Source organism: Tigriopus californicus, chromosome 3 (assembly GCF_007210705.1).
Source record: "Tigriopus californicus strain San Diego chromosome 3, Tcal_SD_v2.1, whole genome shotgun sequence".
Lineage (NCBI taxonomy): Eukaryota > Metazoa > Arthropoda > Copepoda > Harpacticoida > Harpacticidae > Tigriopus > Tigriopus californicus.
In genome coordinates, this window is record NC_081442.1 from 12,833,701 (window position 1) to 12,854,631 (window position 20,931).

General features: G+C 41.5%; 2 protein-coding genes across 3 annotated transcripts; one reads left to right on the plus strand and one right to left on the minus strand.

Annotated features, from left to right (window-relative positions):
- Nucleotides 1-1,044: 1,044 nt before the first annotated feature.
- LOC131877579 (UDP-glycosyltransferase UGT5-like) lies at nucleotides 1,045-4,346 on the plus strand. Its single transcript, XM_059223285.1, has 3 exons — nucleotides 1,045-1,959; nucleotides 3,524-3,873; nucleotides 4,004-4,346. The coding sequence occupies exons 1-3, from the start codon at nucleotides 1,087-1,089 to the stop codon at nucleotides 4,323-4,325; spliced, it is 1,545 nt and encodes a 514-aa protein (XP_059079268.1). The 5' UTR covers nucleotides 1,045-1,086; the 3' UTR covers nucleotides 4,326-4,346.
- Nucleotides 4,347-7,806: 3,460 nt separating this feature from the next.
- Nucleotides 7,807-20,931, minus strand: LOC131877568 (rho GTPase-activating protein 26-like). 2 transcript variants are annotated; one of them, XM_059223270.1, is made up of 12 exons: nucleotides 20,176-20,931; nucleotides 15,946-16,103; nucleotides 15,143-15,316; nucleotides 13,606-13,716; nucleotides 13,421-13,525; nucleotides 13,275-13,349; nucleotides 12,146-12,408; nucleotides 11,399-11,583; nucleotides 11,098-11,319; nucleotides 9,725-11,032; nucleotides 9,486-9,647; nucleotides 7,807-8,718 (listed from the first exon to the last, which is right to left on the minus strand). In XM_059223270.1, exons 1-12 carry the CDS (start codon nucleotides 20,327-20,329, stop codon nucleotides 8,627-8,629), a joined length of 3,009 nt encoding a protein of 1,002 aa, XP_059079253.1. In that variant the 5' UTR covers nucleotides 20,330-20,931; the 3' UTR covers nucleotides 7,807-8,626. The 2 variants fall into 2 exon arrangements, with proteins under 2 accessions (XP_059079253.1, XP_059079254.1); XM_059223271.1 differs by lacking the exons at nucleotides 15,143-15,316; nucleotides 15,946-16,103; nucleotides 20,176-20,931 and adding an exon at nucleotides 14,130-14,327.

Below are 20,931 nucleotides of genomic sequence, written 5' to 3' on the forward strand. Positions count from 1 at the left end.
GACCTTCAGCTTGCTGATGGATTCCTTCCAGACGAGGCTCATTCTTCTGAACCTAGCACCTACCAGTAAAAATTCAAAACATGATTTTATTGAAAATAAAACAATCCCTTCAAGGGCGTAGTTAATAGATGATATCTGCAACTTTATTAGCGTATCTAAATGCAATGTCATCAATATTTAGGAAACATATAATAGAATTATACTAATATTACCCTCAAAAAGTTTCATTTTTTTGGTTATTGTGAAACCTCTTGGGGGGACTAACATGCAAAGCAAGGTTTAGCCACAAAATTCTTCGATTTCATGATAAAGAGCAATTGGCAAGAAAGATGAAGCATATCTTTTTTTCTTGATTGACAGTTATTCAATAGCACAAAAAAATTAAAATGTTAATGGATACACTTTTTAATTATATTTTGATCACTTGTAATCACTAACCAAACATGAAATAAGGAACCATGGTAGCTGAGTGGTCTAACGAACCCGATAGAGACACGACATGGTTCCCCAGAGGGCCTGGGTTCCAATCCCGCCTTCGGAGAAACATAAAGCTTACAGAAGTAGGGCATGGCAGTAGGAAATAAAAACATTGTATTTAGCGTGCTCTAAATTCAGTCGTTTAGAAAGAACTATAGTCCAGACACGTCGAAAAAACAAAACATTCTTTTACATTTCGTCCGAAAACGGGCTTTTCTTCATCATGAACTGACGATATAAGAAAGCAGCCCTTGAATCATGATTTCATTAGCTTTGTTGAGCTTTTTTTTTCTTTCTTGTTTGGCTGGAATCCACATCGAGTCCGACAAAAAGTCAGAAAATGAAAGGACTCATCCCAGCACTAGCCTTTAGTGATATTTTCAACTTCAACCATACCCAAAGACATGCACAATCATCGGACTTTACGTGAACACAAAAAAACTTTAGATAGTTAATGATGTCATACCCACCCTTAGCAACGGGTCAACATGAATGTTAAACATTTGACCACTCAACAATTGGCAGTTCAAAATAGATAAGGGACCACTGTTATCTTTACTTGTTTTCGTTCACTTCTATTCAATATCATTTCACAACTGACTGTCAATTATGTTCAAAGGCACTTTGTTAGTTCTCCTCTCCATAGGATGGGTTCAATCTGGATCTATACTGTTCTACATGAGCATGGGCTCCAATAGCCATTGGAACACTTGGCAGCCGCTCATTCACAAACTGGCAGAGAGAGGTCATAACCTCACCGTTGTAAGCCCATTTCAGGATAAAGTACTTCAGAAAGCTCCCAATGTCAAATCGGTGATCACTGAAATTGACTTTACTAAAGCCACCAACTCCACAGCAGTGTTTAGCGGCGAGAAAATGATGAACTTTGCCAAGTTCAAGGACATTATGATCGCGGGTCAAAACAAAGTGATGGCCATGCCGGAGATCCGGGAAATGGTCGATCACAAACCCGATTTTGACGTGGCTATAGTATTCATCACCAGCATCGATGCCGTTTTCTACGCCTTAACGGAGATCCACAAGATCCCCTTTGCGTTTTACTTTCCCGCCACACGGATTCCAGCATACGATTTCCTTATGGGCAACCCTGTTAATCCTTCCTACATTCCCGTGGAGTTCCTTAATTACTCTCAAGAGATGACATTTCTACAACGAGTATTGAACACGTTGGTTTTGGTGGGAATGGAGACATTCGTGCGGTTTTCTTATTGGATGTCCATCAGCCCAGAAGTTCAGAGACACCTAAATCTGACCGAGAGACCGGATGTTTGGGGAGCGGGTAAAAATGCGGAGCTTCTTTTCACGAATTCTCATCCTATTTATGATGGAGTAAGGCCGATTAATCCCAATACCATCTTTGTGGGGGGAATCCATTGCCGTGAAGGAAAGGCACTACCCAAAGATATTCAGAAATGGATGGATGAAGCTGAGCATGGAGTGATCTATGTTTCATTTGGTTCGGTAAGTAAGAAAAACGCAGGTGCAAAGTTCAATAACTGGGGGATGTAAAAAGTAAATGTAATTCAATGGCAATTGTTTTCGTTGAATGACGCTTATAAAAACGAGACTTGAAGAAAGGCGATAGGTTAACGAGTTTGAAGAGAACCATGTCATTTTTTTGGAGTCCAAACTGAAGTAAACTGCAAGTGTGAAGAGTAACGGCCATTGAAAATGGCGTTTTATATTGAGATAATAGGTTTTCAAGATATAATCTTGACTCAAAGCAATTAGAAGCCAACGATTGATTCCGCAAATGCTTCTTTCTCAAAGATTCTACCAGGGTTGAAAATCATTTAAATAAAAGAATACATATTCCGTGTGGGACCAGTCTTTCCCCCCAAAAACATGTGCTCAAGAGAGCGTTGAAGAATGTAGGTGGATGCAAGTTGCCATTAATGGATTTGACGAAAACAGCTAAGGAGGAGGAGGGCTTGACCCAGTTCTTCAAAATAAAATAAAAAATGAATGTATCTTACAAAGTCATTTGTATCATGTTAGACAGGTGTGGAAAAAAAAACAAAATAAAAAACATAGGAATAAAAAAATAATAATTCAATATTATGGAGCTGAAAATGCCTGCAATAAAAGTGAAATTTTCAATTGCTTTTAAGTAGATGACATGCTGGTTGACTTAAAAAGAAACTAAACCTCATGTTTGACAACATTCATAGAAGTGCATATTTGATGAAACTAACATAATAATATCCTACACGTCTCGAAAAATTTACACTGATCATTCAATTTCATCAAAAAAAGGAATAGGCCAAAGATTATTTACCAATGTGGATGTTAGGAAAAACGAAATTAAACATAAGATAAATCAACTCACCTTTAACTTTTTTTCTGTTCAGTCATGATAACAAGAGATAACTGTTTGTTGAAGAGAAATTGAAATGCCCAACCCATTGTCTTCTGATGTAGCAATTGCTACACCAGAATATTGAAATCATTGTTTTAAGCCAGCTGCCTTGTCGTCCAATCCTTTCCTATAGCCAGTGTCATTCATGTTTGTATCCATTGTTTCTCTGCCAGTAGATGTGCTTGGCGTCTAAAAGTTTCCTTTTGGAGAAAGGTCAGGCTCCCTCTCTTAATAGAAAACTGCATGAGCACCTTCACTACGTGTCCTCCCAAAATTTAAGCCTTTTTTATTTACCGTTTCATTCTTTTTCTTACATTTTTGTGCCCACGATTTGAAAATACGGCAGCAATTGTGACAGACCAATTCATTTTTTTTTGTTTGTTCGGGTTCATTGCTAGGAATGAAAGAAGGTTCTGGATTTGTCAGTTAATTTGTAAAACTAAGCACCCAAATGTGTCAAAGTCGCATATTAACTCTTTCACGGGGCAAGCTTTGTCGAACCGATTTCTTATCAGTTTCATTTATCTACTTAGAGCTCTACTCAGTGCTAGAGCTCTACTTCGTTCTATAACTCTGACTTAGGAACAAACATACGTACTTGTTTTGTCGGAACCCTCAATCATTGACTCCTTAAAAACTGTCAAAGGGACTTTTTCTCAATTGTAGATCCTCACGGGAAGCAACATGCCTTTGGAGAAGCAACAACAACTCATGAACACTTTGGGGCGGTTGAAGCAACGCGTCATTTGGAAATGGGAAACCGAGGAAATGACCAATAAGCCCAGCAACATTCTCCTTAAAAATTGGTGCCCCCAGCAAGACATATTGGCCCATCCCAATGCCAAGCTCTTCATCACTCACGGAGGCTTGCTCAGCACACAAGAAGCCCTCTTCCACGGTGTGCCCATGATCTACATGCCCGGATTTGCCGACCAATTCGCCAATGCGGCCAGAGCCGAGAGACTGGGATTTGGAAAGCAAATTGATTGGCCAGATCTCACCGAGGAGTTACTCTAGTAAGCATGAAAATAATGAAGTTGACATGATTTTTTGAAATGAGCATGAATAACTAAAAACACAGAAGAAGAGAGACAGAAGAATCAAGGAACGCAATGAAATTGCCTAATATCTTCCATTTGATTGCAGCTCAACCATCATGGAGGTGACGACGAATCCCTCTTTCGATTCGACCTTGGAGCGGATGTCATCGTTGTTCAAAGACAATCCCATCCATCCTCTAGATAAAGCGGTTCACAGTGCGGAGTTCCTGATTCGTCACAAAGGAGCCAAGCACCTGAGACCGGCTAATAGACATCTCAATTGGTTCCAATTTTGTTGTTTAGATGTCGCACTTTTTATAGGTGGCTGTTTGATTATGATTTTATCATTTGTATTCTTTATGGTTCGGTGCTTGTTTCGTTGTTGTTGCGGTTCCCGGATCCCGAGTGCCAAGTTGAAAAGCCAATAGTAATGATTGAATGATAGTGTATACGTTTAGTTTTGATTTCTGGAGAAATGTGTTTGTCTTCCAGCAATGACATTGGGATCCAAGGCAAGGTTCTCAATTGGATAAGAAGCTTCATTCAGGATAGGAAGCAACTTGTTAAGGCCGAGGGATCTCTTAGTGACATACATGATGCCAAGTCGGGTGTTACCCAGGGTTCCATCCTAGGGTCCCCTCTTTTTTATAATATTCATTGCTCCGCTTCAAAAGGTCAGTATAACTGCAAGTCTCTCTTCTTATGCTGACGATACAAAATTAGTTTCTGGTAGGAATGGCCAAGATTCCATTAGCCTGGCAAAGGATCTGGATAGAATCTACTCTTGGGTTACTGGGAGTAATATGGTCTTGAACTGAACGAAATTCCTCTCAATGACCTTCAGGTCAACTCTTTTGAATACTCCACTCGTAGATAATGGAGGTAAAGATATTGAGTACGTCTCATCTATGAAATATCTAGGTGTAGCCCTCCAAAAGAATTAAAAGTTTGATGAGCATATCCAGTTGACGATGGTTAAAGCTTTTCAAATGTGTGGTTGGATATATCGCACGTTTAAGTCCAGAGGTAGCATCACGATGATAACTCTGAACAAGTCGATTGTTCAGCCACATCTTGAATATGCTTCACCCATTTGGGCTCCAATGAGTTTAGCAGGTTTGCCAAAAGGTCGAACAAGTCCAAAAATGTTTCACCAGGAACATCACAGGAATGTAAGAGCTCTCGTATTGAGAGAGACCAGCACTCGAGGAGAGACTATAAAAGTTGGGACTGTACAGAATTAAGTACTGATGGGACCAAGCAAAGAAAACCAAAAGATTTTCAATCAAATAGAAAGAAGCAAAAGACTTCAAATAACGAATGAAAAACACAAATCATTAATGGAAGTCAGAGAAAGAGTTGGAATTGTAGAGGTTTTATTTGAGTGACAAATTGAGTAATCTGGTTGCTTTTGGGCTAGAAAACAAGTTATCACAAAACCCCAGTCTTGAATGCAAGTAAATAGTTTGTCACGACTTAATTCGGAGGTTTTGGAGATTCCACCAGTAATGCCATAGGCCATTGAAAAGCAAATTGGTAACCCTGGTCGCAACCTCTCGTGATTATTAATTTGATCCCCATCACTACTCTATGTTCACTAGGTCAGTAGAATGAGAGACCCCCACGTGGTTTTGTGAGCACTTACGAGGTTAAAATTCAGCTCAATACGTCTTTTCATGCCTTTCACAATTATGCCAATCACTTTTGGTTCATTGATTGTTAGTGAAACAATAAATTTGCCGCTTGAGATATCATTTATTGAAGTAGAATACTAATATTTGCAAGATCTTAATTTAAAATGATATAGGCATTATCAATAACCATGCATCAAGTTAGATGATTTCTTATGCCTCTTTTATCCGCATTATTCAGCATCAATATTATACACTTTTTCTTAAATCTCACTTACATTAGACTTTGGTTACACCAGAACATAAAAGATTCATTTGGCGTGTTGCCCGCACTAATATCAAGGACGATTTGAAGAAGAGACTTCTTATATTGAGGGTCAAAAGTTTCCTTCACCAAGGATGATGCCTAGGGCTGGTCAAATTTACAATGTATTGCTTCATGTGACTGTTCACTGAGCAAAGCCATGCATGCTGATAATGGCTCTTTCATTGGCACTTTTTAATTGCAATTCAATGACATTTGATGGGAATTAACACGGACGTGAATCCTTCACTAAATGAAATTAAGCATTTGACATTAGCATTTGTTTTAAAGTACTCATATGTTGGCAGGACAAAGTTTGTGGAAGAGGGTAAATTCCTAACGTTGTTATTGGTCATTCAATTGGCCTTCTACTTGTGAGATTTCATGTTGGGATCACCAAGGGTCTCAAAAATTGTCTCGAGTATATCTTGCTTGATCTAACTGTTGTGACCGTGTGAAAAACCGTATTAGGCTGAATTTTGGCCTCGATTTGGAAGAATGTGAAGGCATCTACTATTGAAAAAGTGAATATTTTACCCAGTCGCGATTCAAAATAAGTGCTCACGAAACACCATGGGGTTCTCTCATTGGGACAAAGCTCATGAACGCTTTTGAAGACGTACAGTATCAGATGCCTTTCCTACCTTCTCTGAACACTTTTGTCCTGCTCAAATTGGCTATTTCCTTTTTTGCTTGCTTATTTGCTTGTTTGCAAATACTTGATCCATATTCAAATAAGTTCAGTGTTGACCACATTAGTAGTGATTTGAGTGCAAGCAATTGTCTGAAAACAAGTAGAAGTGAAGAGTTACTCCTGTAGGGAAAACTAGTTTTGACAACCATCCGGAATTTACGCTCAACGCCAAAACAAGTTATTTTCCGACCCATTACACAGAGTACAGGACATACTCAAATGGCAAGCCTTACTCTTGGGGTGACCAAGAACTTCACAACCCTAAAATATTCCTTTGTCTGTTATGCTCCATCTGATTGGTCAGTTCCCATGAATTTTTGTGAAACTTACACATCTTAAAAGAGTAATTCAGAAAAGTGTGTAATTGAATATCCAGTTTGCCTCAATTTTGTAATGACACAATTTCATCGATTTTATAGTGGCCACCTTTGGCAGAACTTGTAGACACGTATTGACAGATTGAAGTAGCAGCTGCACGATGAAAAGCAGCACAAATTTTGGGAGGTCATTGGGGCACTTTTCATAACAGTAGAGATACTAAAAATCCAAGATATAAATCTCAATATTGAGCAATAACAGTTTCTAAAGTTTCAAAAAGTTTATTTCAAAAATACGAAATTCTAAAATACAAAAAATATCAGCCGCAAAACGGCTTTTTTCTTCTAAAATAAGTTTTTATTCATGTTAATGAGTGAAACTTAAAAAGTTTATAAAAATACCTACCTGCATGAACCATTCCTTTAATGGATAAAAGAACTGAACCTTCAATTTAATCCCTCAGCAAAGAGATATGAAGCCTCAAAAGTAGGAGTGATCTCTCAAAATTTGACGATGACGTCATCTTCCTTTCCCGCTAGCTTCAATGAGTCAATAGATCAGGAAACAGGAAGAAAATTTACGGAAGAATATAACTAAAAGAAATTGATGCATGAAAACAAGAATAATGCTATGCTAAAAAAAAGAGGATCAAAATTAGCATCGGTTGTGTTGTTTTAGCATGTGGTTTTATCTTATCCTTTTATTTTCTTTTATTCTTGTATTTTGTACTTTTTGTACTTTTGTTGTAGTAAGTGATACGCTTACTTCAACAGAGTTGCTGCGAGTGATTCCCTGATTTCAAAAAGTGCCCCTCCAACTCCCATCATGAAATGGTTTTGTCAAATTATTATTTAAACCATGCGTGCACTTATCAACATGATAATTTTTTTCTAACTTCATATGTCACTTTAACTGACCGAGAGAAGTAGTAGATCTTTTTCCTGAATATACAAAAAAGGCGGTTTCCCATACATGGTTTATTTAACTTAAATTTGCATCATAGAACATACGGTTTATGGTAAAAACAAAGAGTTTCCCAGTTTCGAGGTAACGCGGATTCATCGTTGACGATTAATTCAATGGTGACAAAATATCTCCTAAGCATATATCAGCTGGAAGTTTGGACAAAGAAACGGACATAAATGTGCAATTTGTGTATACGGGGGGAATTTTGGGAAGAGGTATATTCGGGCAGGGAGAGATTCAGCTTTAAATTAATGTTGAATATTACAAAAGGGAGGGATACACATCTTTCAGTTTTACGATATAGGAAATTTAGGAACAATTCTTGAACCGATTAAAACGTTTCAATGCCAACCTGACCGACTTAGATCGTACTAAACGTTTCATCATTAGAGATCGACGTAATAGAGGACCTTCAACGGTCAGATTTAGAGCGACATCTTCTCAAGCAAGCCTAGTTGCCGCAACTTCAGTGTGACCAAGGAGCTTTTCTTCTCGTTCTTGTTTCAACAACGGCATCCATGAGTATTTATAAATTTTAACCTTTTGTCTTATTGTGTTCATGTTGCTTGAAGTAGGAGTAATGATGATAGTAATAGTAATAGTAGTAGTAGTGGTAAGAGTGGTAGTAGTAGTAGTAGTAGTAGTAGTAGTAGTAGTAGTAGTGGTAGTAGTAGTAGTAGTAGTGGTAGTAGTAGTAGTAGTAGTAATAATAGCATTGATGATCATAATAATCGAAGTAGTGGTTGTCGTTTTCATAGTGATAGTAGCATTTAGAGTGTTCAGTTGGATGCATGTTCTTGGTTTAGGCTATTTCTATTAGGAGATGAATTCCACATAATTCTCAGGTACCAAGCCAAATTTTCCTTCAAGAGTGCCTTCCAACCAACCCGGTTCCAAGGAGGGCCGAACTGAAAATATAAGCCACCAAATGAACTACAAACACTTTTTGAAAACATATTAGGTTACTCAGTTGCACTTAGGACCAGCATTGTTTCCATCTTCAAGATTCTTAGCAAAAAATCATACCGACTTTTGTGGCATGAATGTCAATAAACGAATTGAAACTAATATACTGTACTTGTAAAATAATCCACGTATTTTTATATAGTAATATGGATTGGGAACGGGTTTTCTGCTAAATCGGGCTGTTTTTGGTTCAGGGCAACTCATTCTTCATAATGTATTCATAAGATAATAAACTAATATCATCGCAATCAAAGGCAAGTCACTTTTGCAATACTTAAATGTGAGGTAGTGTGTTCCAAAGTTACATTTGAAAATGCTTGTGTAGCTAACCGAAAGGAGGCCTCTCTAGGGTTCCTTAAGCCAGACTTTGGGCCAGATCGTTTGACAATATCACATATCATTTTAGACAAGATGACTGGTGCTAACAATCCAAAATTCTCTCTTCCGCTAGAGTTTTGCCATTTCATATGAACCTTTTAGCATGCAGTGAACGACCAAATCAGGCCTCAGGGTAATTCCGAAACTGATTGTTGATTAGCACGTGAGCTGAACCATCAACCAAGTTGAATGACAAATATATCACGAGCGTTGGATAGTTGTGACATTCCTGTTGATCGCTTAACAAATTGAGTTTAAAAATAGACCGAACCAGATCCTAGTACTTCTTGCCAACAATGACCTTCATCCTTGCCAACATCTTTGAGCTTACCATTGACAATGATTTGATTGGGTTCAAAAGAGAGCTCAGTTTCGTGTTCTGCCACACAAGCGTAAAGAGTACGGACGTTCCGGGGAGGCCCATCTGCCGATTGCCCAATAGATGCCCGGGGCGGCGCCACTGGCAGATCTGATTGACCCGTTTTGGGAGAATCTGTAATGGGTCATAAGTGGACAAGATCACAATGACTGACAGGGTCTCCATTGGGCGCTATTCGTAGAAATACTTACGAGAGCTAGGAGAGGTCGAATAGCTGCTGCCACTCGGAGGGGCACTGATGGTGCCTGTTAATGAGTGTCGCGGCGCAGCGAGGGGCGACCTTTGACCCGGATGAGAAGCCCCTGATTCACTGCCACGATGTGTGGGATAAGTGACGGAAGACAAGCCCTTACTTGACCCCGAGGTCAAGGACTCAATGGAAGAGGAGGAACTCCCCTGACTGGATCGTGGTGGAATGTTTGTTCGGCTAGTGCGTGGGGGTGGATGGGGATACGAGCTAGGTCTGGGCGAGGCCTGTGATGGGGAAGGACCCGTTCCCTGGGAAGCACCAAGGTCTTCCGTTCCACTGAGACTGGATTGACCCACGGAGAGTTGTCTGTGTAGCAGCGCGTTTTTACTGGATTGCACTAAACCGGCCTGGGGCAATTGCCGGTACCAGGGACCAGGATTAGCGTTAGTGGGACTGGCCTCTTCTGCATTGGAAGATTGCTTCGAAGGTGTCCCAGAGAGGTTAGAGAGCGAGGAGTGGATACCACCCCGTTGCTGTTGGGACATGGAGGGGGCTGAGCCCATAGGCGGCGCCACTAGATTGGATGTGGAGGGCGCCCCGCGTAGACTCGCCCCGCTGTGCGTACGCTCCCATGTGGCGTACGAGGGAGGATTCATGGCGGCGGGTGGAAGGGGCGGGGAATGGGCGGGCGGAGATTTGTTCGTGACCATTGCCTGTTTAGGACCATTATTGTATATCACAGCGTGTGCCAATGTGGCCACATTCCCCACCATACCAGCTGCCCCGGCAGCCCCAGCGCCTGCCGAGCCACCCCCCGGTGGAGGTGGGGGATCAAAGTAAGGCGGTGGTGGCCTTTGTGGGCGTTGCGGAGGCGTGGTCAATCGGGAACTAGTGTTGTTCCCAGTGGGACTGGTGGTGTTGGAGCCCACAGGGAGCACGGTAAGGCCACTGGAATTGGGGGAATGGGGAGACTTGCTCTTGGGAGAGGATCCGTACGACAACCTTCTCGAAGGACTTGGCCGCGGAGGCTCTCCACAGAGGATCTGTCTCCAATTTTCAATGAGAATCTCGACCATCACATTACCAAATTTAATGTCCATGATGGCGGCCACGGTCTCTTCCTCGGCCTTCAGAAGAGTCGGACCAAAGCACACTCCAAGATTGGAGACCGTCATCATATTCTTGTTGCACTTCAAGGCCACCTTTTCCAGATGGTCCAAAAGAAGTTCGAGCATTCGCTTATTGGGCTCCGGTAACTGTTCAACCAGTCGTTGGACTTCCGCTACCCTCTCTTCATAGGTATCCAATTCTGGGACAAGAGCAGACCAATATATAGGACCTAAACCTGGATCAAGATGGATCCTGAGGACTTACTTGCGGCCCCAATGAATTGGGAATGGAAACGATAGCTCATGATTGGTTCCGGTAGATTCCTAAAAAACGTTTTGATAGCAGATGTGATGGTCTTGGACTCCCATTCCATCTTATCCTCTAAATTTAGTTTCTCAGACTTTCGTCGGTCCAAGCCCATAGTGAGGAGCTTTGTCACTTTCGAAGACACACCCACCACCCTGTAGAGTCCCTGCTCTTCTAGACCTGAAATCCAAGGCCAACCAAGCATTAGGAACAGTCCCATATTAACCCACAATTCGTTAGCTCCATCCATCCCACTTACCTCTGCATTCCAGGACTTGGAAGCACCTTTGTACGAAAGTGAACCCGACTTCGTCTAAATAGGTTTGATTAGCATCGGATGGTCGGGGCGGATGCTCATACATTGGTTCTTTACCATCCATGGCGTCCAACCACAATTGGAGATCGTCTTCAGAGAGCGCTTGAAACGTATACACCACACCCGGCCTTTGATGAAAAGACATTGATCATAGTGGAGATTTTCGAGTTGCTTTTTTTTATGCACATGGCACGGTTGGGAAACACGGTTAGATGCTAAATTGAAATTGTAGACTTTTAAAGGGTCGCTTTTTGAAAAAAGGAGACAGACAGGAACATGTTTGATTTAGGGTGACATATTCATGTGAAATTCAAAAACTATACAATATACATCGAAAAATGGGTGATTGGGACACATTGAACTAAAATTGGAGAAATATTTGCACCATGGTTATTAGTGAAAATTGTTCTGGAGCGGTCTAAATTTGATAGCCTGAAAGGGGTTTAACGAGGAACGCTGCCAATCAATGTTCTGTTAATCAATGAACACACTTGGACTCAAACACTTAAGCGTGTTTTAATGTACATTATATACTCTTTGTGACCTGAACATAAATAAGACACTGATAACAAACGCGTTTAATTTTTACTCTGAAACAGTGTCCCCATATACGATTTGAGCCACCCTCTGTTTATCACAACCGTGATGAGTGGGCGATCGATCATTCCTATTATATTTATTAATCATTACCTTTCCTCCGGGATGATATCGAAGCAGAATCGTTTATCAATGGAATCAGAAATGCGTTTGATGCAGGCCTTCAGGACGAACGTATCGTTGGAAACGATTTTTGGTGTGGTTTGATTGTAGGGGATCATGCAGAAGACTCTGCCATCCTTTTGATAGTGGCAATAGTACTTGTTCCACGACGATCCCAAGGCCTTCTTCTCCATGAGGAACAAATAACCCGTTCTGGTGAACATCTTGTTGAGAGTGCCCGGATCGATGGGCTTCTGGAATGGGCAATCAAAATCCAAATCACAATCACAGGGATGTAAAAAAAAACACAGAATCAAAGTCCACTTACATAGGACACGAGATGAACTTTTTTATGCTTATTTAACTCTCCCAAATAATCGACATCGTCCAAGACATCCCGCTTTGGGGACGAGCCTTTTAAAAACCTTGACACATTCATTGTTAGTGTTTACTCACATTTGAGGCACGCACAACCCCTCATGCTTTACTGGATGTAAATCTTTGTTGAACTCAAGTCCCCAAGTTTTATAACTCCGAGACAAGGGCAACAAATCAGATTAATAGATTAACTTGCTCGGACTGGGAGTCAGGGGCTAGCGTAACTTTTATACTTACTTTTAGGACCTTTGCATTTCGGAATGAGTTTTTATTCATTTACATATTTAGCAATGGCATGAGTAACTCTTGATTTGCTGAGTTTGAAAAAGTGTCGTGGTGTTCAGAAGATCCATGTTTTTTTATTTTATTTGGGTAGGCAGATCAAATGAAGAAAAAGGGCACAATTAAGAATTTACATTGTTAGTCATTGACAAGTGCAACAATATGTGTTTCAGTTCTCTGTCTTCCAGAAACCAAACGCTTTTTTATAACCAAGATATTATGTGGGAGGTTTTGTGGCAGTTTGTCCTCTTTGGAGGGGCGAGGACATGATACTTTTTGTCTGAGCAATGCGAGACTGATAAATTTTGACCTTGGCTCTTAATCCAGAGAGATATGGAATTGAACTTTCTATCTGACTCACAAAATAATATCATTTGAGATAAGGTAGATGTATTTATCAGGAAAAAAAAGTCTGCGTTTTAGAGTTTCTGGCTTAAAGATAAGCAAAATAGTGACTTACTGCATTTCGAACTTCCAACATTCGGCGCATGAGGGCCTGGATATCTTCGCGACTAGCATTGTAATTCTCTCGTGTCTGGAAGGATGAAGTGTTCAAAATCATTCCCTCGAAAAACCTTGACAGTCCCGGCAAATCTGCTCACTTACTTTTTGAATTCTGGTCTGGAGATCCAGCATGTGTGGATTGAAATCCTTGGCCACTTCGTACCCTTGATGGTAGAAGGTCAACCATCCATACATAAAGCCAAGGAGCTGAACAAATCAGAGGAATATCACTAAAACTCAACTCTGACAACCTTGGCCCCCCCTCCCGAAAAAAATCCGGAACTCACCGTTTCGACGAACTCAAACTTTTTGCGCTCCTGGACCTCTTGGATCAGACACACGTACTCCAATCCGGCTCGGATGAAGTCCCGTTGCTCCATTTCCAGGGTGGCATCCGCCTATGATGAACATGTGGAACATGGAAAGAGATGTTCGATTTAGGGATGGCTCAACAATCAAAGTGCTGTCCCGCCCCATCTCCATGTCTGTGGCTCGGCCAAGAAGCCTTGCTCTTCTAGTATGAAGAAGCCTTGCTCTTCTAGTATGAAGAAGTATTGAATACAATCTCAGGAGTGGCAAACGCACACAGTTGCTTCATTATAACCTGGATGAGAGTGATGATGGGCTTGGAAGGAAAAGAGGAAGGAACGAAGGAACGAAGGTCGGACGGACGCACGGACGCACGGATGGAAGGAGAGAGGGATGGTATCTATTTCCTCTCTGTCAATTACTTCATGTTTGCTTAGATGTCACTATTAGCCTGTCGTAAAAATGGCTTGAAATATCCTAGGGGTGGGGGCGAGCCACTCACATTGTGTCACGTGAGGGATGCCAACGAGGACGAGAACGAGGACGAGAACGAGGACGAGAACGAGGTGGAGAAGAGGAACAAGGAACAAGCAGGAGATCGAGATCCAGATCGAGATGATGGACGAGGTGGATGCGCGGGTCTCTGTGTCATTGATCACAGCTGCTCTTGTCCAGTTCAATTCGAAGCCATGACCATTGGAGATTTGGCACCAATCAAAATATTGGACAGACCCACGCACTCCCTCACGCAGGGTACAAGGACGTTGCGGTTGTTTCCTTCTGTGGATGGATCGTCCTTGTTTTACTCTTGGAGGGCTAGTAAACGAAAGGCTGCTACCTCTCCACCAACAAGGCTGACAACCAATTTAGCTTTCTCTCCTCCTTTCGGCAGCCTTTTTTTCTGGCCTTTTCGATGAGCGAGAAGCAGGAGAGAAAAGAGGAGAGGGAAATTGTAGACCAGTAGTTGCAAAGGCGTTGGCACACAAGTTCATTGATGGCACAATGGAAAGGCCGCCAAGGCCGATAAACTAATGGCAAGAGAGGTGGGGTGTCAACAGAGAAGGCCAAAGATCTCTTTCGGTTTGCTCTCGAACCCGAGCAGAAATTACAGATAAGCAAAAGTTTCGAGGGCTGCCCAAATCCACGTTCAACGATCTGGTCCAGGATCAATTTGAAGGGAACATTACAACAGCCACCCACTCCTCCATGGGATGATTATGAAAAGAAGATCCGCTTGGGTAATCGGATGCAAATTAGGTTTGAAATTTGTCTACTCGGGATGGATGAGTGAATTAATCCTTCGACACCAAAGGGCTCTATTTTCCTCCTCGTTTTTTCCAGGCCAGCCGTGGAAATCACCTCTCAAAGGTGATAATGCTAGATTGGGTTACGCGGGAAAAGATATTGATTTCTTCTCCAATCAGTCTTGTTTTTTTTTTCACCGCCCTCGGCAACCCAGTCTGATTGTGGAGAATCATTAGGGCCGAAGTTTTGAAACCAAAGTAACATACACACCTCCTTGAGAGTGGTGTCCTGTTTCTTGGTGGACAAGCCCAAATATCGTTCTTGACTAGCACAAAACTTGGCGGTCTGTTTCTCGAATTTCTTCTTCCGCTCTTTAACCGCACCAATTTGTTCGCGACGGAAACGCTCCAAAGGCTCGATGAATTGCTCATAAGCTCGATCAAGCTAAAACATGAAAAGAAATCAATGATCATCAGTTAATAATCCACAATTCAAGGCGCCATTTTCAATGGCGTTCTCAAATTGTAAGGACAAGAGCAAAATTATCATTTTGTTTTTCTAAAGCAAAAACACCTCTCTACAACTCATCAATATGGACATGAAAAAATTGCTTAATCTGAATAGTATTGCCCAATTATCCTGTTCTCATAGCCATACGATTGAGAGAGAAAAATCTCATAAAATTAGTTTCGTACAACTAGCAGTCTAACTACTGTTTAACACATTTCCCAAATTTACCTGAATTCATTTCTCAAAACGTTTCTACGTTGTCTTTATTCAATGAATATTGATTCTTTTTCAGCAGTTCATATTCGTACGTCCACTAATGTTAGTTTGGTTGTGTCGTATATGAAGATCGTTCAATTATAAGAGTAATAACAGAAAACAGCTGTTCAATCCATTCTTTTCGTTTGAATTTCAATTTCAAACCAATTCAATGAAATCAAATTAGGGCACGTAAGGGTATAGCAGGTAATAGCAAATAATTGAAAATGTTTCGACGAAGTCATATGAGTTATGAAGATGCAAATACGATTGAGAGTGTGATCGACACATTCAGCAGAGACACTTACCATTCGGTCTTTTTCGTCCTCAATGGCAGCGATGAGCTTTCCGAATTCTCTGAGGGATCCGGCAATGACGATTTCATCGTCTGTTTGACGATTCCCGATGCATTCGAACTTGAAGTCGACCAGTCTTTGGGAGAGTCGCCTTTGGGATTGAGATAAGGCTGAAACATAGTAAAAAAAACAACCACCATTATGACACGCTCTCCAATTTATCCAATATATAAATTGGCCAAGAAGTTCGAAGGACGCATACAATTCTCGGCATTCATTCGCTGAATGCACTTCATTTTTCACTTCAGAATTTGTTTTTAGTCCGCAGTTGAAAACCAAGGCTGTTTAGCTTCATTGCCGTTTTTTTTTTAATATTTTTTTTTTTAATATTGAACAAACAGATTTTTCAAACTGGCAAAAAACACCTAAATACCCATGCAACCTCGATCGATATCTTGTTAGGGGAGGCCATACTAACTAAAACGACTCGCACAACCTCTAACAGTGGGAGGTCATTTTTCCACAATGTAGTGAGCTTTGAAAAGTAATAAATAATAAAAAAAACAAATGAGCCTAACTTTACGTCCTGTCCTTTTTTTCCATTTACTTCAATAAGTCTATCTTTGTGGTGGTCATGCAATTATGTGGGTTTCACCCCTAGATTTTGCTCCACTGTCTTTTGGTTACTAAGTTATTTTCTTACATTGTGCGGATTGTGCCATCTCATATGTTGATGTTATACACCAAATGGATTTCTTCACACATTATGATTTTTAATACACGGGCCTTCTTAAGTAGATCGCGTTGTTTCTCTCAAGTAGAAATCACCATTAGGTATAGAATTACTACAGTCTATCCATCCGTTACTAAATCAAGTGAAGTGCATTTTGTGATTACACTTCCCAATATTTGACAAATACTTTGGCCCTTTGATTCCTGACGTCCGCTCATCCGGAAGTGAGTGATAAATCATTGGCCAAGAAATAAACCCGCCGAAACTCATGGATCTTTCTTTTTACACTTCGATGCCCGACTTTGGTTTCAGCGCTTTGATTTAAGCCCTCCAATCAATTCCGAATTCCATGTTTTTTATCGTCTTAATGGATTCTGGACTAGAAGTAGATGGAATAAAACAATGCACAAACCATGGCCGGAACAACAGCAGCAAAGACGACCAAGCTAAATCATTTGAGTTTAACGATAGCGGTGAGCCATGTATAATTATGTCCATTGAGTTTCCCCGACAGACGAATTCATTGTGTGCAAGTCCACCCAGCACTCCATTGACAGTATAGTACACTCACAATACAGCCTAGTTCGCTAGAATTGAGACAAGTATTTGGCCGGTTGTAATTCAAGATTTGAGGGCTTTAGCGTGATACTAAATAAATATATTTTTTTTTCGACATTCTAACTTGCATTTCGCCACGAACTTAACGTGTAACGTTTGAGTATGGAGATCGCATTTCAGATATCTCATCTTCCGAGATTAAGCGTTAAGTTGTGGTCTTCTTACATTGAAATGTGTCCTCAAATAGTTGACCACGGTGTGTACTCTTCCTTCCTCCACAAAACAGAAAATACGTTCTCGGAGAGGGATCATTTTTGTGTCCCAAGGCGTACTGTTAATTCTAAAGCAACATCTGAATCTAACTTCAGAAGTGGCTGCATGAGTTTGGGAAGCCTGAAGTCTCAATTCTAGTCGAGCAGGCTGTATACCAAGAACTGGCCGGATGGACGAGAACAAGTCAGTGAAGCGTCTCGCATTTTTAACCTGGGCAATATAACTAATCCGGGTGCGTCATGCTCATGGAGGAGTTGTTGTTATTATCATCACCATCATGATCATCATCATCATCGTCGTCATCATTGGTCGCATTGTTGCTCTTGACAACGAGAATGGCCGAAAAAATGGATGTTAATGTTCGGAATACTCCCGAAGACAGAGAGAAATGGAGAGGGGAGACGAAATCTAGTCTGGAATTTGCAAAGGAGCGATGGTCTCGTTCCGATAGTTGAAGTGTGGTCACGGTGAGTGGTTGCTCACCGGAACAATAAAATAAAGTCAATACTGGTTGGCTCTGATTTGGCTTTGCCTAGGCCAAAGACCCCTAAATTCCAAAGGAAGAGGGTTTTTGAACTGTATGGCATCAGAATTTTGGCACATTGCAGCGATTAGAACAGACGGCAGAAAGCGAGACCAAACATCCATCCGCACTAAATTAATCGAATTCAATGCTGTAATACGTATACCGGTGCACAACAAACGATTTGTTCACATTACCAAGAACCTACACCATACCAATCCTTGAACATATTCAAAGACAAAATTACCCCTTTTGTGGGGCGAAGACAACATGTTCTATTATGGCTTTCATTGATTTAAAACACGCAAGAACCACATTTTCATTTGAAATTCTCCTTGAATGATTGTCTTGTCAGTACATAGTCTCGTCTTCACCGGTATCGTTTTGAAAGTAGAATTCACTAAAAGTGTGAACGAACTCGTTTCGCCGCAGTTATTCATAATCTTCCGACCGCGATAATGAAGAAGAGCCCATGACAAATTTTCATGTGGAGCTTTGACAATGGTCTAAACGTGTTTATGGCTTATCAATTGAGCTTGGGTAATCTAGGTCTCGCTCGAGCTTCTATGATCTGGATCAGAAGCAAGAAGACATGCTCTTGAATCTGGTTTGCCTCCACAATTTCTAAGTAGGGCCTTCCTAAAGGCAAATTTCTCTTCACACGTTTGACAGCCCGATTTGTCCAGTCAATTCATAAACACTATTTTCTCGTTTCTGACTTGTACTAATCTTGCACTTATAAGAAACTGGATGGAATTGGTCTTGGCAACACGCATTGGATAATGATGATGATGATGATGATGATGTTGCAATGGAGCAATAACTGGGCCGAAGAGAAGCACTGAAAAACGTTATCTGTCAGTCTAGAGGGACGGAATTACCACAATTCATCGTTTGCGGTGTGCAGATTCCCTAGCTCGGATTTCAAATTGCAAAAAAAGAGATCCTGGGTGTCCTGTCAGTTTTCACTTTACACATCGTCCAGATCATGGTCTCATCATCATCCACATCACAGTCGTCACAGTCTTCATCATCATCATTATCAGCAGCAGGCTCTATTCGGCAAGAGTGAGCCATGATGTGACATGCCATTTCTAATTGTCGAGAATTAATTGTTGATTGGAAGATGTCAGTACAGTTAAAAAAATGAGGATGAAAATGTCCTTTCATAATCCGAGGTTGCGAGGCAACCAAATATCAATTTTGCAGGCTGAACACTTCCATTTTGCCAATGATCTCGATTTTTCTTTTCCACCGCTCATTCCTTTCAATTCAGCGACCAAATTTACAAGTGTTCCCATTTTAACTTGACTTTTTGCTCTGATAGAATGAGCTGTTTCTATCGGAGAGGATAGCTTGCCACCTGATTTTCATGAACTATACAAAAATAATGATGAACTATGTCAACTAAAAGGCTGTTTTCGATCATCGATTGACCTACTTACAATTTATTTCTTGGCACTTTGGAGTACTGATGGGTCGAATCAAGCTTTTGAAGCCAGTGAAGCAAAGCGCTGGATTACAAAGTGACGACATCTGACCCAAACGCCACCTAAGAGCTCGGTTATGGTTTAGTTGTAACCCAGAAAACTAACATTGCAATAGCAGGAACAGAGGAATAGTAGGCCTGAATCGAAGAAGGGAAAAATTATCTTTTAGTTTCAATCACGTTCATGTGGTTCTAGAAGATCCGACTCTTTACCTCAAACTATGAATGAGTTACTAAAATAATATGTTTCGATATGTACATTCCATGATTGTTTTAAATTTTCTGCGATTATACATAGACGCAACTGATTTGATCCTTGCAAATTTGTCTAAATTGATACCTTGAAAAGAAGAAAAAGAAACTAGCTTAAGGTAAATGCGTTTCTGAATTTCTTAGTGATTGGTATTTTTTTTCTACTAAGAATCACCGTTGTGGCTCTTACAAGTTGGGGATGTGTGATATTGGGTGGTACTTGAGCCAGTGAGCCAGAACGCCGCTCCTTTGTAGTCCAGAACTTTGCTTCAGCTGCAAAAGCTTGAACTCGACCCACCAGTACTACTTTGGAGTGGTAAAAATTTCGTTTGGTTTTCAGACCCTAAACACTAAAACACTATTCATTCCTTCAAAAAGTCTTCAAGCCCAAAGGTCTATGACATGGGGTCTTACTTTTGGCATGGTTGAGCAATGTTTTGACGTCCTTGATCAGATCCTTGATGGCCAGCGAGGTTCGCTCGAGCTCCTTCTCATGGGAATGGAGCGAGTCCCGGAAGTAGGGCGAATCCTGGAGACACTCCTTGAACTCCAAAGGCAGCAAACCCATGGTCGTCGGGGGCCAGGGCGGGGGATGGGCGGGTCAGGGCTGCTCGAGGGAGGGAGGATTCGTCCGATGTGTCGCATGTCCCGCACTGACACCCATCAATCACGATTCCAGTCCGCACAGTGAGCTCACGGCCACCTCAAAACCCTCAGCCCAGGGGGCGGGCTCCCAATGGTATGGGATCCAAGGGCGGGTGGGGCCGACTTCATTCACTGACCATGAGGATGCTAACCCACCCACTTTGCACGCGGTCTTCTTCCGCCGCCTGAGTCCCAATCCTCCCTCGGGCGGTCCAGGGCACAAAGGAACAAGGAACAGGGAACGGGGAACACGGAGCCAGGACGCGGGAAGTCGGGAAGGCTCGTCAGAACTGTCAGAGTTGCTCGAGGATGCAAGGATGCATGCATGTATGTAAGCAAAACATTCACGCACACGCCATTCACTCGCTCACTCACTCACTTATTGAGGTACCACTACTACTCGGGTGTATTAGTAAAGGGCAGGCGGGCGGCCAGTCCATCTGGAGGAATCACGGGGGAGACTTGAAGGCCACGACATGCACTCACTCACTCATCTGATCAATCCCGTTGATCTGGTGAGTTGGA

What these genes read in the sequence shown, in the direction of transcription:
- LOC131877579 (XM_059223285.1), top strand. Translation starts at nt 1,087, where the DNA reads ATGTTCAAAGGCACTTTGTTAGTTCTCCTCTCCATAGGATGGGTTCAA. An exon ending in TCTATGTTTCATTTGGTTCG is followed by an intron (nt 1,960 to 3,523) that starts GTAAGTAAGAAA and finishes TCTCAATTGTAG; the next exon opens with ATCCTCACGGGAAGCAACAT. An exon ending in CTCACCGAGGAGTTACTCTA is followed by an intron (nt 3,874 to 4,003) that starts GTAAGCATGAAA and finishes ATTTGATTGCAG; the next exon opens with CTCAACCATCATGGAGGTGA.
- LOC131877568 (XM_059223270.1), bottom strand. Translation starts at nt 20,329, where the DNA reads ATGGGTTTGCTGCCTTTGGAGTTCAAGGAGTGTCTCCAGGATTCGCCC. An exon ending in GATATCATCCCGGAGGAAAG is followed by an intron (nt 11,584 to 12,145) that starts GTAATGATTAAT and finishes TTTTCATCAAAG; the next exon opens with GCCGGGTGTGGTGTATACGT. An exon ending in CCAATTCATTGGGGCCGCAA is followed by an intron (nt 11,033 to 11,097) that starts GTAAGTCCTCAG and finishes CTCTTGTCCCAG; the next exon opens with AATTGGATACCTATGAAGAG.